This window comes from Embiotoca jacksoni, unplaced genomic scaffold (genome assembly GCF_022577435.1).
Source record: "Embiotoca jacksoni isolate LCO1_2020_lvr unplaced genomic scaffold, fEmbJac1.0.p SCAF_7, whole genome shotgun sequence".
Taxonomy (NCBI): domain Eukaryota; kingdom Metazoa; phylum Chordata; class Actinopteri; family Embiotocidae; genus Embiotoca; species Embiotoca jacksoni.
This window is the reverse complement of record NW_027185425.1, coordinates 16,778,137-16,794,281: the sequence shown is the minus strand read 5'-3', so window position 1 is coordinate 16,794,281 and position 16,145 is coordinate 16,778,137. Positions and strand designations below refer to the sequence as shown.

At 41.8% G+C, this 16,145-nt stretch overlaps 1 protein-coding gene across 1 annotated transcript; it reads left to right on the top strand.

The window, feature by feature from the left end:
- The first annotated feature begins 1,396 nt into the window (after nt 1–1,396).
- parp10 (poly(ADP-ribose) polymerase family member 10) lies at nt 1,397–16,103 on the top strand. The gene is made up of 11 exons (XM_069176375.1): nt 1,397–1,491; nt 3,078–3,253; nt 3,568–3,810; nt 5,232–5,462; nt 5,550–6,556; nt 8,511–8,723; nt 10,444–10,570; nt 10,648–11,658; nt 12,994–13,127; nt 13,224–13,398; nt 14,175–16,103. The coding sequence occupies exons 2-11, from the start codon at nt 3,079–3,081 to the stop codon at nt 14,471–14,473; spliced, it is 3,615 nt and encodes a 1,204-aa protein (XP_069032476.1). The 5' UTR covers nt 1,397–1,491; nt 3,078; the 3' UTR covers nt 14,474–16,103.
- Nucleotides 16,104–16,145: the final 42 nt, after the last annotated feature.

The window sequence follows — 16,145 nt, the reverse complement described above, 5'->3', positions numbered from 1 at the left end:
TCGGTGTGTCCCCCCTGATCAAATGAGCGCTTTTATATGAGTCATAAAAGGCATGTAAGTGCCAAAGAGTCTCATTGCTTCCGGCCATTATGCAGCACTGATACACATTTCACAGGCCTCATAATTATATGGGGTTGAAATATACTTATGCATATTCCAGCCATGCTCAATTATACCATCATGTTAATATACTGCTGTACAACTAACAGGTCTGTGTTCAGAATTTTATGCACTGGCAGGTATTCTCAACAAAATGGACTTTAGGTGTCACAAAAGTAAAGTTTCAATATGCAGATATGTCTCTTTCAAAGTGTGAAGTTATCATAAGCATCGTAAATGAATGTATCATTAGAAGTAAGGTATTTGCATGTAAGCAACAAATGTTCCAGCAGGTGGAGTTCACTTCAACACAAAGAAGCATGAAATAAAAATATGCAAATAAAGTACCTTCAAAATTTGAGTCAGGTGCAGAGTGTGCTGAGCAGAAGTCAAGATTGAACATTATCCTAAAAAAAAGACAACTTGGACCTTTGGGTGAGATTGTTTCCCTGACTAATATAATTCTGCATTACAGAAGATCATAGATGGGACGTTACTAAGCAATTTCACTAAATTCTGAGGTTCTTGGACTGGAGTATTTCCATTTTCTGCTGCCTTAGACCCCATTTAGATGTACATATGGTTCTTGTTTATACTTTGCAGGTTTTGATCAACAATACAAAAGATATTGCCCAAATAAATTGTGATGGGTTATTACAGGCTCAGACACAATGAGGTTTTTATGGACCTTGGGGGGTTAATTCACCACACAGCTACCCAGCAGTAACAATTAGAAATAGCCCCACCGTTAAAGTACCAGCTGTAACAATAAATTATCCAATTTAAACAACATAAATAATAATAATAATAATAATAAGTAATCCACATATATTTTACACATTATGCAGAAAAGGGCCATTTTGCAGAATGGATACTTTTGGTACTTTACATATATGTTGATACTTTTGTACTTTTGCTTACTAAAATTCGGACTTTTATGTTGGTAAATATAAAATGATGTTGCACAATATGATATAGCGTTGCTATATTATGTTACATTATTTTTTTTTATATTATATTATGTTATGTTTTTAATAAATAAAGCCACTATTACTTCAGCTGAAGCCACCCTGTTGATTTTAAACACGTTTTCTTTTTTCGGCTTTATTTACATCACAGAATTACAACAATAGTCTCAGACTGCACAGTGGAGTCTCTCGAGTTAAATTAGCCTGACTGGCCTAATTCATATCCCTTTATCATATTGATTTCTCCAGTTCTTGTCCTTCTTCGCGTCTTTAAGCGCTCGAGCTCATCGGTGCTGTGCCCCTTTAACACGTGCTGCTGATGACGTCACCCAACGTTCAACAAGCAGCACAACAAGGAAGTGCTCCTTCGAGTTCAACCCGTCTGCAGCGCTTCTCCGAGCCAAATGGTTTCCACTTAGCGCAGGTGAGTTAACAACCTGTAACTCCGTCGTGAACATATCATTCGCTTATTGTGTCGCCGAAATATATATAAAAAAAGAAGCTTTTGGCGACCGAACTTCCGCCTCTGACTCGACATGGCAGCGGGAGCTGCTGCTGCTTTCACTTTCCAGTCGGGCGAGATGACAGCGCAAACAAGACAGTGTCCGTGAAGTTTAGCTAAACTACGCAGTCAAAATAAAAAATAAAAAAGCGGCTGTGTTTGTTGAACTGCTCAGGACGAGCCACGTTTAAACAGCAGCCTGATAGTTTGGTCCTGAAACAGTGGAGGTGATATAAAGGCCGGACTTCCTGCCAGGTAGCTGAGCGCGCTGGAGGCTTGTTGGGAAGGCCTGACGTGACACGATCTTCCTCGACCTGCTGAGTCGACGTAAAGAAACCCGTTCACGTCCTATAAGCACATGTGGAAACGAGTTGCTTTACTTTCAACTGGTTTTGTTTACGGCGTATTTGTTATGGCACGGGGGGGGGGGGGCGAATTCAGTGGAGGGGGAAGTACTCGCATACGAAGTAAAAGTACCAGTAAAGCAACAAACGAGTACATGTACCGCATGACTCCTACCAAAGTAAAAGTACAGATATATTATCAGCAAAACTATAGCTCAAGTAATAAAGTATAAGTACTGTTTTGGTCCCTCAGACTGATATGTTCTTGTGATTTTATTTTATTTTATTTTTTTTTGTGTGTGACACGTATTTGTACTTACAATACATCTATTGTTGATTTCCATTGTTGTCTTCGTTTTGTCTGTTTTTATCTTGTTCATTGCTGCTGATCCTGAGTTGCCAACTTAATTTTGTTGTATTCTTACAATGACAATAAACTGCCTTATGTCCTCTGGATTATTCATAGTAAAGCATTGGTGTGTAGGCAGCACGTTACTGTTGTAGCTGCTGCAGGTGGAGCAAGTTTGAACCACTTTATGTCTAGTTTTATATCCAGGGACAGCAGATACTTGTGAGGTGTGGTCAGATGATTACTGGGAGGGGACATAAGGAAAAACAAAGGTCAGCTTCTTTTTTTTTTTTCTGGGAACGGATACAAACATTGGATCTGGGAAAAGTAATTTAGTTAGTTTTGATGTTCTCTACAGTGGTTTAGTTTACAGGAGGTGGTGCTAGTTGGTGCTAACTATGCTAGTTGGGATACTGATTAAGGAATAATGTGCTGTTTTCCTTTTAGTAGAATATCTGATTAATTTATGTTAATTTATAAAATGTCAGGAAATAAGCAAAGAGTACCCCGCTGTAATCTCCCAAATCCCCGGTTGACATTTAAATTGCTTGTTTGGTCTGTTTTGGTCAATTGATAGCTGCACAAAACAGAAATAGTAAGCAAATCCTCGTATTTAACAAGCTGGAACAAACAAATGTTGGCACTCTTTGTCTCAAATAATTAGAATTAAAGAAGACTTATTGTCCAGTCTTCGCTCCGTTCAGCTTTAACCATCTCCAGAGGCAGAACACAGCTCCATCCTCTGGTCTCAGGCTGCAGCCGTCACATTTGGTCAGAAATAGTTTGGTTGAACCTGTGTGGTTCTTTGTTTTTAGGATGCCTGTTGTAAGCCTGGAGGAGAGGACGGTGGAGGTGTTGGCACTGCCTGACGGCGTGGAGGAAGAGCTGCTGTTTCTGTACTTTGAGAATAAACGGCGCTCTGGAGGAGGCCCGCTTATATCTGTGGAGAAGAAGGACGACCGAGCCCTGCTGGTGTTTGAAGAGTCGGAAGGCAAGTTTTATACATTATACTGTATGCGTCTCTTGCAAGTGTGGTCAAATATAATTGTGACTGTATCATTTGAACTTTCATGGTCTTTATCAAGACTTTTTAAGAAAACTCTCAGTTAAAAACTATTCTCTCGGCAGTGACCCGAGATGCCCCGTCACTTTAAACGCTTGTAAACTTAACTCCTCTTTATCTCCAGAAGAACCAAAGCAGAAACAAAGAAATTCGAATTCAAGACAATGAACGTCGACAGCAGTAATTTGCCATTAATATACCGCATGCTAATTCTTCTGTTTCTGCCCCCATCATGTCGACAGCTGCAGCCCGAGTGCTGTCTAAAGGGCACCACGTTCTGCATAATGTGGAGCTGAGTGTGAGAAAGCCTCCCTCAAAGGACCCATGCAGACTGCTGCTGCGCGGGATCAAACCCAACACCGGCGCCGAGATGATAGAGCTGTTCGTGGAGAACTCGATGGGGCTGAATGTGACTGACTACGCCCTCCATCCCTCACTGGGGAGAGATTTCATCCTCATTCATCTCAGCCAGCCCCTCTCTGAAGGTCAACTAAAAGCACATGAATTCTCTCCCTTAGAAGAAGTTAAACTGTTTCATTCACGGTCCCGCATGAGGTGTACAGATAACACTTTTCACAATGTTTTAGGTAAACACAGAAACATGTCCACCATGAATTGCAATAACTTCGGTGAGCTTTTTGTGTCACGCCAACATTATTGGAACTAGATTCTAAATCATTCCCTTTATCAGCCTCGGTGTTTTCTGCTAATTAATATGTGTTGACGCCTTAACATGCTGATATAAGCTGGTGAACACCGTAAACGGTATACCTCCTGAATGTTAGCATTGAGCCTATGTGGACGTTTGCAGGCTAATACCAGCGTTTAGATCAAAGCACCACTGTGTCTAAGCGACTGGACACACCTGGATTTAACACGCGACTCCGTGCGCATCTCAAGTGACCACTTGTGATCGAATCTGAGGTCCCCACTCTATATGCAAATAAAGTGGTGAATATACAAGCCCGTTAACGCGCACAGAAACTCGAGGAGAGGAGTGGAAGCACCAGGCATTAACAAAACGAGACGTCTTTGCTCACCGGAACCTCATTTTCATCGTTGCTGTCGATCAGAAATCTACGTTGTACTTCATGTTTGTAAGTGTCTGTGTACTCAAGTTTGTCATTCACAACCTGAACTGTCAGGCTCGACCCAATCACGCCTCAGCTTTTTTAATTCTTCAAACCGGATTGAGAGAGTTGGGCTGTGTTGTTGTGGTAGATACATGAACTGTGTGAAGGGCTTTTCCACAGCTGGGGCTCTAATGTATGTCAGAAATTACAGACCAGGCAAACTAAAGAACAAAAAATTAAACCCAGAGGAGCTCTTGGTCACAGTAGCGTCGCAAAGACAGCTGTTGTTTTTAATCACTAAACAACTGCTTAACTGCCACCAGTTTACAGGGAAATCCTTTCTGCTTTTTGTAAGAGTTCGGCAGAATCACGCAGGATAAAAACAACAACAAAAAGAGCAGGTAGAGATCTTCAGGTCTAAAAACCGTTGGAGTGGAGGAAAAACAAACATCCAAAACTAACAAACCTGCTGGAATATGACAGTAAAAAGCAAAAGCTCCGGTTCACAAACACGGTAATCGTGGCACAAAGAGCTGCATTCAATATTTCTATTAATTCAGAGGACGTCGGTTGAGTTGTCCTTCAATGTGGTCCAGGAGCCATTCGTGTTAACGCTGCCAAAAGAACAGGCGCCATGTGTGTCCCAGACCACCTCTGAACATAATCTGAGCAGAGCACATCGTACTTCTCGGTAATCACTTGTGATCGCATCACTCAGGACGCATGTTAATTCCAGGTGTGTTCAGGGCTTAAATACAGCTTCACAGAACTCTGCATTGCTCAGGTTGGCATTTATTTCTATGGCGTTTTTAACAAACGTTTTGGTTTTACAGATTTCCAAAGTCTCAGCACAAATATCTCCAGGAGGACACTCGATGGGGCGAAGGTAACCGTGGAACAGATTGATCAGACGGACTCGGTGTTGGTGGAGAACGTGCACCCCGGTACCACTCCAGACCTGCTCACTTTGTACTTTGAGAGCAAGCGAGGCGGCAGTCAGGAAGTGAAGGAGGTCACCATGCTGTCAGAGGGCACAGCGAAGGTGTCCTTCGCTAACCATGAATGTAAGTTTGCACCGTGCAACCTTTCAAAACTCTTGTTGCTCTTTACAGCTCGTTTAATGAACAAAATGTCCGTACTTGTGTTAACAGCTGTGGACCTTGTCCTGGATCAGCCACACAAACTGGACGGTGCCAACCTCGTAGTGAAGCCCTACTTTGACTTTCTTGAACCTACAGAAAGTTCAACAACGCAAGACTCTGAAATTAAGAGCCAAGATATGAGGGACTCTGAGGATGTGAATGATATTCAGATGTCGACCAGTCCTTCTGTAGTGGACAATTCCAGCACACCCCGTTCCTCTCTGACAGCTTCAGAGCCACCTGCTGCTGACGAAGTGACAGAAGAAGTCATGGACGATGAACCTGAGGAACCACAAACACTCTTGAGTCACATTGCTGTCACTGACCCAGTAAAACAGGCTTTGTTCCAGAGCAGCACCTTTCAACAGGACGTAAAGAGGGTTCACCCAGATTTTACCATCCAAATGAAATATGACGGCGTGCACATTACAGGACCTGACGGGACAGAAGTGGAGCAGCTAAAACGTACCATCTCTGGCTTTTTCGACAACATGGCGGAGACTCATTTCACCCTGGAGCCGGAGAAGGCTCAGTTCCTCGCTAGAAAAGATGTAAAAGAGCGGCTACTGCAAGCCCTGAATCAAAGCGGCTCGTCCGCCGTCTACACCGTATCAGACTCCACTGTTACGGTAACCTCTCTATCTCCGCACTCAACCACCGAGGCATGTAGCTTTTTAACATCCCAAGTGAGTCACTTCAGCATACCGGTGGACTTTGAACTCGAGGCCATACTGTATTGCAGAGAGTGGTCTGACTTCCTTCAGGCGCTGGGCTTCTCCTCGGCGAAGGTTTCAGAACAAGGAGGGAATATTGATGTCGTGACTCTGAAAGGGATGGAGGATGAGAAGCAGGCTGCCATCCTGACGTTTCTCACCTCCCCCATCGAGAGGGAGATGGTCATCTCTATGGAGGCCGGCGTGCTGAAGTACATCCAGAACCACTATCATCAGCTGTTGGCCGACATGGACCAAGTGTCGATTTTCCCGCTGGAGGCTGAAGATGTCTGTGGGTTAAAGGTAAGTAGAGAATATCTGGGGTGTAAATGTCCTATTTTATTCCTTTCTGCTAAATGGTTAGTTTTTTGTTGTTGTTGTTGTTGGTTTGTTTGTTTGTTTTTAATTTTAATTTTTTTATTTTAGAAATTAACAAAACAGAACTTCAGAACTTTAAGAATACAAAACAGAAGAAAAACACACACACACACACACCAGCTTGACACAATTACATTCAACTCATCAACATCAAGTTGAGCCATCATCAGTTCGGGATCCACCAAGTCTAAGACCGGCTTCCATATCTTAACAAATCCCTTCACATTGTCATGAAGGGTATAGGTCAGCTTTTTCAGAGGGAGGATTTCCAAAACCCTCTTATACCGGTCGTTCAGAGAAGGAGTGTCTTTAGAAATCCAGAATTTAAGAATAGTGTTTATTGCTATATATAATAGTATTTCAATCAGTTTAGCGTTGTGGCTGCTCCTTGCACTGCTCACTTTAGCTGCCAAAATACATTGAAGAGGTGAAAGCTCCAAGTCCTATTCAGTCAAGGAAACCCCTCTCCTCCTTCACTTCTCTCCAAGAACATATGTGTGCATGTACTAACTTCAGAGTTACATTTAGTACATGTGGGAGAACCTAGACCAAGCATGGCCCTCAGCAGTGGTCTACAATGGAGTCAAACTATGAAGTGTGTTTTCTGTTGCTGATGCCCAGGGGACTCGTTTATAAACGCCAGCCCTGATGGCTGTACGTACTAAAACTTTACGTACGCTGGTTTTGACACACACGTTGGGATGTCTAAAAATAAATGTGACGCGAGAACCGCAAACTCTTGTCTGGCTCTATAACTTGGCAATTTTATCCTGCAAAGCACTAAAACTCGCCAAATACTTCAAAATACAGTTTCCACCTCAGTTTCCGGGACATGTCTGTGAAGTAATCTATGAAAAAAACATAATAACGTCCAATCAAGACAGGTAATGGACCGGCGATAGGCACTCTCACTAAATTGCCGTATTGTGCCTCATTTCCCACAGATGAAAGTAGCTTCACTCACTGTGCCAGCTTATATCTTTTGTTGGAGATTTTCGAGCACATCATGGGCTGTACAGTTACCGGGGCATCCATGATGCATAGGAGGCAAGGCGCACAGATCCAGATCCATTACACACAATTCATTTATTTTTATATTGCATGTTATAATGATCCAGTTTGTCATCTCCATTCCAAATCAGCAGTGTAATTTGTGCTACTGATCCAAGATTGTTCAAGTAACTTTCACTTGGAAATGATATAAGCAGATCTAAGTTTCAAATCTAATATTTCAGCGGCGCTATCTCGCCAACACGTGTGGGCGTGTTGAAGGCGGGGATATGAGGAGGACCTATGCGCGCACGTCTCCACGTGGATTGTGATTTATGAAGGGAACATTGCGTGCAAGTGGGCGTAAACATGGTTTTATATATCCGGGAATTTTTTTGCGTACGCTGTTTTGCTTTTTTGTGCGTATGTACACTTTTAGTATGGATCCTACGCACTGTTTTATACGAGGCCCCCCGGGTGCTTTCATCTACAGTATCTGACACTCCATGTCAGTCTGCAACTGTTTATGGATGTGGTTCAGTGGAATAAATAAGATTTAGACCAAAGCGCTCATAAATATAATAAATAAATCTTGATGGTATGGGCTGTGTGAGGACTTCTTTCAAAAAGGACATATTTGGACCAGCATATATTTTTTGGTATATGATGTCTTATTTGTCAGTAGCGAAAGAAATGGGGCTGTTGTCAAGAGTATTTACTCTTCAGGCCCTCAAACGACTCCATTTTTCCTCCTTCATTGAGTTTTAAAAGCTGGTCCAGACTCTTTTCATTGTGTTTTTTTTTTTTTTTTAATTTTTTAAATTTTATTCCAAGTTTCATCAGAGTGCTTCATCAACATGTGTCATATATTTGTGAATGAACCCACCAGATCCACGGCCACGTCGTTGCTTGCCAAACGGCCGAGGAGGTGCTACAAGGCATTGTGTCCTCCATCTGCACCAGAACCATCACGGTGAACGCTCCGGGCGTGTCCCGCTTTCTCGGTGAAGAGGAGTGCAAGAGCATCTTCAACGAGATGGAGACAAAGTTTCAGGTCTACATCAGCCAGAAGACGGCGCCGTGGCAACCGCTGGCTTACCAGGTAACCTAATGATGGAACAAAGTCAACTTTTTTTGTTTTATCTTTTGTGTATTGCTGTGTTTTTGAAGCGCTGATATACAACTTCATTCCTTCACGCTTTCTCTCTGCTGGCCAGTTATACCGGTTGTCATTCATCTTGATGTGCTGTCTACCTTGAGGCCCTATACAGTAAAGCCCGAGGTCGAGTTTACATCCAGCAGGAGCCAGCGCTGGTGTTGCCTGCTGAATGATTCAGCTTCAGTGTGTTTTTCTTTTCTCTCTACTTGCTTTGTTGTCAGTCAGCTGCCCCCCCCCCCCCCACACACACACACACACACACAAATACACACACACAAATACATTCCCAAATGTTACAGATGTCATGCATTAGTTTCACAAAAAGTGATGATGGTTTTTCCTGTTTTACACCATTACATACATCAGGGCTGGCCATTTTCCAAAACATACCAAGACATTAAGATTGATGAATTCACTCTCTGACCTTTTTCAGTTAATGCATTTATGTTATGATAATCAAATCTGAAATGTACCTATGGTTAGTTTTTTTTTGTCAAATTGATCATTTCTGTGATAACTGATGTACAGCGTGGGGAGTGAGGAGTGTTGAAATGCTTCCCTGTTGGTGAATACAAATTATGGTTGAAAATCATCTAATGTTACAAAACAGCAATTTTTTCATGCAAAAAATGACAAAAATGACTTTTCCATTATGTTCCATCGTGTTATTTTTTGCTTATTTTCGCTCTTGCATTCACTAACAAGCTAGAGATTTAAAAGACACTTTTAGGACACACTGATAATGTTACTTTGTCAAAAAGGCCTCATCACACACAGTTGATTCTCATCCTGACTGAAAGGCATCCAGTAGTTTTCTCTGACAGTGTTTCAAGCCAGTTGAGACACTTTGGGTTAAAACAAATTCTGCCTCCGTTTCAGCAATAACTTTTAATACTACACCAGGAAAACAATGTAATTCTGGCATTTGTTCATATTATTTTCCTTAAAATGAGAATCGACCAGACACTGTCCAGGGTCCTGAAAATAGATATACGTTTAATATTTTGCTGATTGCAAGTAAGAGAGCTCTTACAAGAGAATGGATGGCAACAGAAATTCCCACAGTTGAGGACTCGGTGAATGTGATCCATGATATTTTTGTGATGGAGGAACTAACTTTTGTTCTTGGACTTGAACAAAACTAGTTTGAAAGCCGTTGGAAATCTTGGATTGATCATGCGTCCTCATTTAGAAAACATTTTAACATTTAAAATGGGTCTTTTAGATACTCCTCGGTTCAATGTTCATATTTTTTCTTTTAATTTTATTTTTTAAATGTATTATTAACACAGCGTGTACTTTTAAGATCTTTTTACTTTATTCTTACATTTTCACCCCTAAAATGGGAACACCTAAAAATGTTTTCCAAGATATGTTTGTTTTGTTGCAAATAGAAATTTTAATTGTAAAATAAAAACGGAATCAAATAAACTAGCTTTTCCTAAATTCCTAATTGTCAAGTATAAACTGAGCATGTGTGATGAGAATCGTTCTCAAACGGCACTTATTGGGAGTGCTGATATAATCCTTCAATGCACAACGAATCTATAATAAAGTGAAGAATGTTTTCGCATGAAGTTAGAAACATCTTATTAACTTAAAAATGTGAAATAATTCATGTTTTAACACAGCAGAAACCTAAAACCTGTCTTTGTTCTTCCAGGATGTTTTTAAAACTGCATGGAATATGATGTCCCTCAAAAACTTCCAAAAAGTGTCGATGGACAGTTCGTCACAGGAGCTGAAGTCTGATTCAATGCAAACCAATCAGAATGGAGCTTCAGACAAAGGTACAGTTGCATCTTCTTTCTGCACTGGCTTCTCTTATTTCTGTGCAGTTTCAAACCGCCTGTTCACCTCGTTGTAGGCCTTCTGGAAGAGGCAAAGAAAATCGTCTCATCTGTTGATGAGAAAGCGGACGGGGGCGTCTCCGCTTCAGACCAGCCCGACGACTTGGCCGACGTGGACCTGTACACAGCAGACGAACCGAGGAGCCTGACAGACCAGAACTCTGATGTACCGGTCGTTGAGGACTCTCAGGTCTCGGCTGAAGCAAACACTGCTAGCGGATCACTGCAGCTCGACGATGGAGCTCTGGGACTTTCCAGCAATCTGGAAGAGGAGGCCCAGCTGTCTTTAGCCATCCAGTACTCGATGGAGTCGAGCCATTGGTCCCAGGAGGTGGAGGAGGAGCAGCTACAGAAGGCTCTGGAGTTGTCCAAGAGTATGATCCAACCCGAAGGCTTTTCTAGTGGATCTGACAAGAGTCCACAGGTGGCTGGAAAGAAGGACGACATTGTTGCCTTACAGGACGCGATCAAGGCAGCCAACACCATCCAGATTGTCGTGTTTGCCGGTTATAGCTGCGACCTGATTCGCGTGGACATCGCCTTCGGTAAGAAGGTCAGCCAGAGACAGACTGAGGAGAAACTGGAGCACAAGAGCATCAGGAACTTGTCCGAGTACCACAGGCAGTGTCTGGAGATGATCAAGAGGAAGCACGCGGTGGAGATCCAGGTTCAGGGCACCATCATCACCGTGTCTGGGTTTAAGAACTATGTGTACGGAGGCATGCACGATGTGAAGCTGCTGATGGAGGAAATCCCCAATTCTGTGTCTGACCGGGAAGTCCTGAAGACCGTCCAGTGGCTTTATCATGACCCGGTCTCCTCGGACATGAGGCCGTACTGTGCCGACGCTACGGTATTCATTGAGAACGCCTGGAGGAAGAGGCTGAAGAAGGTGGATATCCTGCTGGACAATCAGCCCCACATTCTCAACTTTGAGAAGATGCAAGAATACAACATAGCGTCTGGGAAATCTGTGACGTTCAAAAGGACGTCGCTTGAATTACAGGATGTGAATGAGGATGTACCAGGTAAAGGGAAATTTGTAGAGCTTGATGTTTTCTGCAGAATGATGCTTCGGCATGTGGAGCCATTGAACTGACAAACTGGAAGTCAAAAATATAACTGAAGACAGCATTCTATTTCACAAGGTAATGATAGCTAGCCAACAGGAACTGTGCTTCGGTTTTCATGACATAATCTTTATTTTGAAGTGCCTGGTTTCATTTAGTCTTTTCTCGCGCAGAATTAAACTTTTCTAAATAACCTTAGTCACATATAGTGTGTACAGGGATGCTACAGCAGTTCAGTCTGTGGATGATTAACATGACGACCACTGTCTGCTGTAGTTTGATTGTTGAGAGGGTTTATACTCACTAGCTAGCCGGCTACACATTACTCTTGATTACTCCATTAATGTTACAGACACACACTGTGGACCAATCACAGTCCTGGAAATGGATGGACTTGCCATCTTGTTATCATGTTGGCGTGATGAGGTAAAAATGTGCTGAGGGAAAGATGGGAATAGATCAAAACAAAGGCACCAAAACATTGTCCATGCAAGTATCCGTTTGTTGTTGCATTTGTCAGTGTGTCACAGAAAAACCTCAAACGGGATCTGTTATGCTCATTACCAGGTATGTGTGGGGGAATGTGCTAACGTTGCCAGTAAGGTGTTTCTCTGCTGTTGCTAAACGACGTCATCGTATCTCCCTGCTTCGTCAGTCTGTACTTCAGGGCATGCTGTGCCTCCAGCCATCTTAAGACATCTCTGATGAGCTGATGTCAGCTCGTCAGGAAGTGAGTATTTAGAGCAGTCTGATGCCAGAGGACTGACTTTCAAACTTATTTACCACATTATTTGAAACTTTGGACAGTTTTGATATAATCATCCAACACTGTGACTTTATATAGAGGAAATACAGAAATGCATAACTTCCCTAACACTGCTCATTCAAGCTGCAGTCTGGACCAATATAGCATGAAACAAGAGGAAGACTTCACTCAAAACAACACTGCTGAACGGTTCCGGGAACCTTCAGCCGAAACATGTCAGCTTATCATCCAGGCAGGAAATCTGTCGTTCCTGTGAACTACTCAAAGGTTGCACATCGCACCTGCTATGTTTCCTTTTTCTTTGTTCAGTGCAGTAAACACATTTGACCACATATTCCTCCACATATGGTGGAATTAGTTTTAGGAATTATTTTAACTGATTGATGTATTCAGTTATATTTTTGACCTTCTCTCAGAATGTCTTTTGTCAGTTTTGGGGCTCCATATTCATGTTGATAAATGATATGACTGATTTAAAAAAAAAAAAAAAAAAGTTGAATGCTACTAACTAAATCATTTGTTAACAGAAGAGGAATACTCTTTGCTGTCAAACCTTCCCGAAGTAACCAAAGTGGACGAGGAATCTGATGAATTTCAGGACGTGGTGAAGAGTTTCTACGAGACCATAAAGGAATATCACAGCAAAATCCGAATCATCCAGGTTAAAAAGATGAGACACGTATTTATCATCAAATTCTTGTGGTGTTTCTGTAACTACATAATCTCTTCTTTTGTTTTTTCTCTCTCTCTCTCTCAGGTGGAGAAGCTGATGAATCGACTGCTGTACAATCAGTACAAGTTGAAGAAGGCGAGCGTACTGCAGCGCGCCACGTACCCGGAAGTGGAACGGACGTTGTACCACGGCACGAGCGAGACGAGTGTGAAAGAGATATGCGTTCACGGATTCAACAGAAGCTTCTGTGGAAAGAATGGTAGGTATTTAATCCCACTTTTTCAATTCAGTTTTATTTATATAGTGTCAAATCACAAGACAACAGCTTATTCCAGGGCACTTAACACATCAAGGTCCTTCAACAGAACTTTACAACATTATATAGAGGAACCCAACTATTGCAAAGTGAGCAGATCGGAGGAAAAAAACTCAGTTTTTACAGGAAGAAAAACCTCCGGGAGAAGGAAGGAAAAACTCCCTTTTAACAGGAAGAAACGACTGAGGTGGGGTGAGATCTTCCTCAACCGGTTGGGATGAGGGGAGAGCAGAGAGAGAAAAGAACAGCATGAAGATCCAAAACATGAACTGTTGTTGGGGCCGACAGTCACAGACTAGAGACATGCAGCTCCAGGAATATCGGCAAAATAAAGCACAGAAACTACGCAAGCGAGGGGAACTGTATGGAGAGACAACAGACAATAAGTTCATGAGATGTGATGGTGCCATTTAAGTGCATAGAGAGTGAACGATAGAGAAGAAAGGAGCTCAGTGCATCATGGGAAGTCCTCCGGCAGCCAGGGCCTGTAACAGCATAACTGCAGGATGGTTCAGGGCCACCTGAGCAGCTCTAACTATGAGCTTTATCAAAAAGGAAAGTTTTGAGTCGAACCTTAAAGCCAGAGAGGAAGCAAACTGGGAGCTCTGGGAAACACAAGCAAGCAAGAATAGAGCGCTCTGTGTGGATGGGTTTTACCGAATTCATCTCATCTATTTCTATTTCTGGTCTGTTTCTAATGTTTTGTTTTTTCCACACAGCCACCGTCTACGGCCAGGGGGTGTATTTCGCTGTCAACTCTGCTCTGTCCGTCCAGGATCAATATTCGCCCCCGAACGCAGACGGATACAAGTTTGTTATCGTGTCGAAGGTCCTGACGGGAGACTACACCAAAGGCTGCCATTCAATGAAGACGGCCCCGCTGAAGGAGACCGGCGATATTCCCCTCAGATACGACAGCGTGACCGATGACATCACCAAGCCGTCGATGTTCGTCATCTTCAACGACACACAAGCTTTTCCAGAGTATCTGGTCACATGCCAGAGAATCTACCGCTGAGGGAATAGATCATACAATAAGTTAAGATTTGAAGAAAAGACTTTTATGTTTTTATATTTCTATCTAGATTTTAAAAGTGCGTTTCATTTGTAAAGGGCTAAAGTGTGAAAGTGCACAGTGTGATCAATCATGATATGTCGAAGTACAGTTTACTTACTGATGACTTTCTGAACTTTCAGTTCTTCAGATTAGTCCAGTTTGAAATGAAATCAAACAGCTGAACCCATAAAGTTAACTTTGATTAAGACCTACAGTGTGAGTTTGTCTCTTCTGTCAGTCAGAGTTATATCGTCATGACGAGTCATCACCTCAACCACGGCTTATTTCATCACTCCTGTTGCAGCTTTCAAATGGCGAATAGTTCAACTGAAAGGGGTCACGACCTTCGTGAAAGGACTTGTTCCTCAATCAGAATCAGATCCATTTGGTCAGATAAAATTTGGAAAGCGTTCAGTTGAATTATTTGATCCATATCCAAGTTAGCTAAATCGGAAATTAGCAGGCTCAGTTGGTGGAAGTCTCTTGATTCGCTTGCTCCACCCATTGAGCATGCCCAGTGTGTATTTATCCGGCCAGTGCGGGAAAATCCCACCGGACACCGGGTTTAAAAACTTAGTTTACTGTCAAATACACAGAGATTCATCCAGCAGTGATAGGTTTTATCATTATAGTGTGAACTCGTTTAGCAAGAACTTGAGAGTAACAGACATTCTTTATATGTAAAAGTCTCACACTGTAACTTTAAGTAACTATAAACATGCTGTTTCAGCACAATACAGCTCATTGTCTTTATATTTGAGTGGCTCAGCATATATTGTGTCACTTTGACACTTGTTGCCATTGCTCATACGGTCCAATAATTATTGTTCTTGCCTAAATTTGCAAGCATCAAAACAAAATTATGTTTTATGTACGATTTAAAAATCCATCCGAATTAATAGACCGCACATTTAAAAGTACTTTCTTTTCTTTAAAATGAGTGATTGTATTATTGTAACCTTACCATACAGTTTTTATTTGTAATTATTCAGCCTGCTGACATGGCTGCATTCACACACTGCTGTCCGAACTGCTTTCACCAGTCGGAGTGTAATGTAAACAAACCAGGTCTGATATGACCACTATATATTTATTTTCACTTTTTAGTTCAGGTATTTGGATTTCCTTTAAAGTAACTCTGCCGTGTCCAGATTCTGCAGATTTTTCTGTCGGCCATGCAAGAAGGGTTCCCAAATGTACTTAATTAACCTAATAAGAAAAGCAGCAGTCCCAAAAATAGTCCAAATGATCCTTTATTCACAATGCAGCTAATTGTATTCTTTTAAGTTTTAAGATGCATCATCTGTGCTAAATTTTACACTTACAGTCTGGCACAACCATCACAACTGATGTGCACTTTTTCTTTTCATGTGTTTAGTAAAATAAAATAATCTGAGTTTAAGCTTTGTGTATCATAAAACATGCAATGGTTTCCAGTGAAGCGAGGAGGATTGGTGCAGGGTTTGTGAGCATTATGATTGAATCACTGTGCATATTTTCATTGTTTAAGTGCTCCGATTTGATTTCATCACAAATACTACAAAACACTATTATTTCTTTGCATTAGTTTTTTTTTTTTTTTTTTTTTTTTTTTTTTTTACAAAAAGTGAGAGATCATTATCATTTGTAAGAA

Coding starts and splice junctions, on each gene's coding strand:
- parp10 (XM_069176375.1), top strand. CDS start 3,079: ATGCCTGTTGTAAGCCTGGAGGAGAGGACGGTGGAGGTGTTGGCACTG. Junction 8,724..10,443: donor GGCAACCGCTGGCTTACCAG/GTAACCTAATGA, acceptor TTGTTCTTCCAG/GATGTTTTTAAAACTGCATG. Junction 11,659..12,993: donor TGTGAATGAGGATGTACCAG/GTAAAGGGAAAT, acceptor ATTTGTTAACAG/AAGAGGAATACTCTTTGCTG.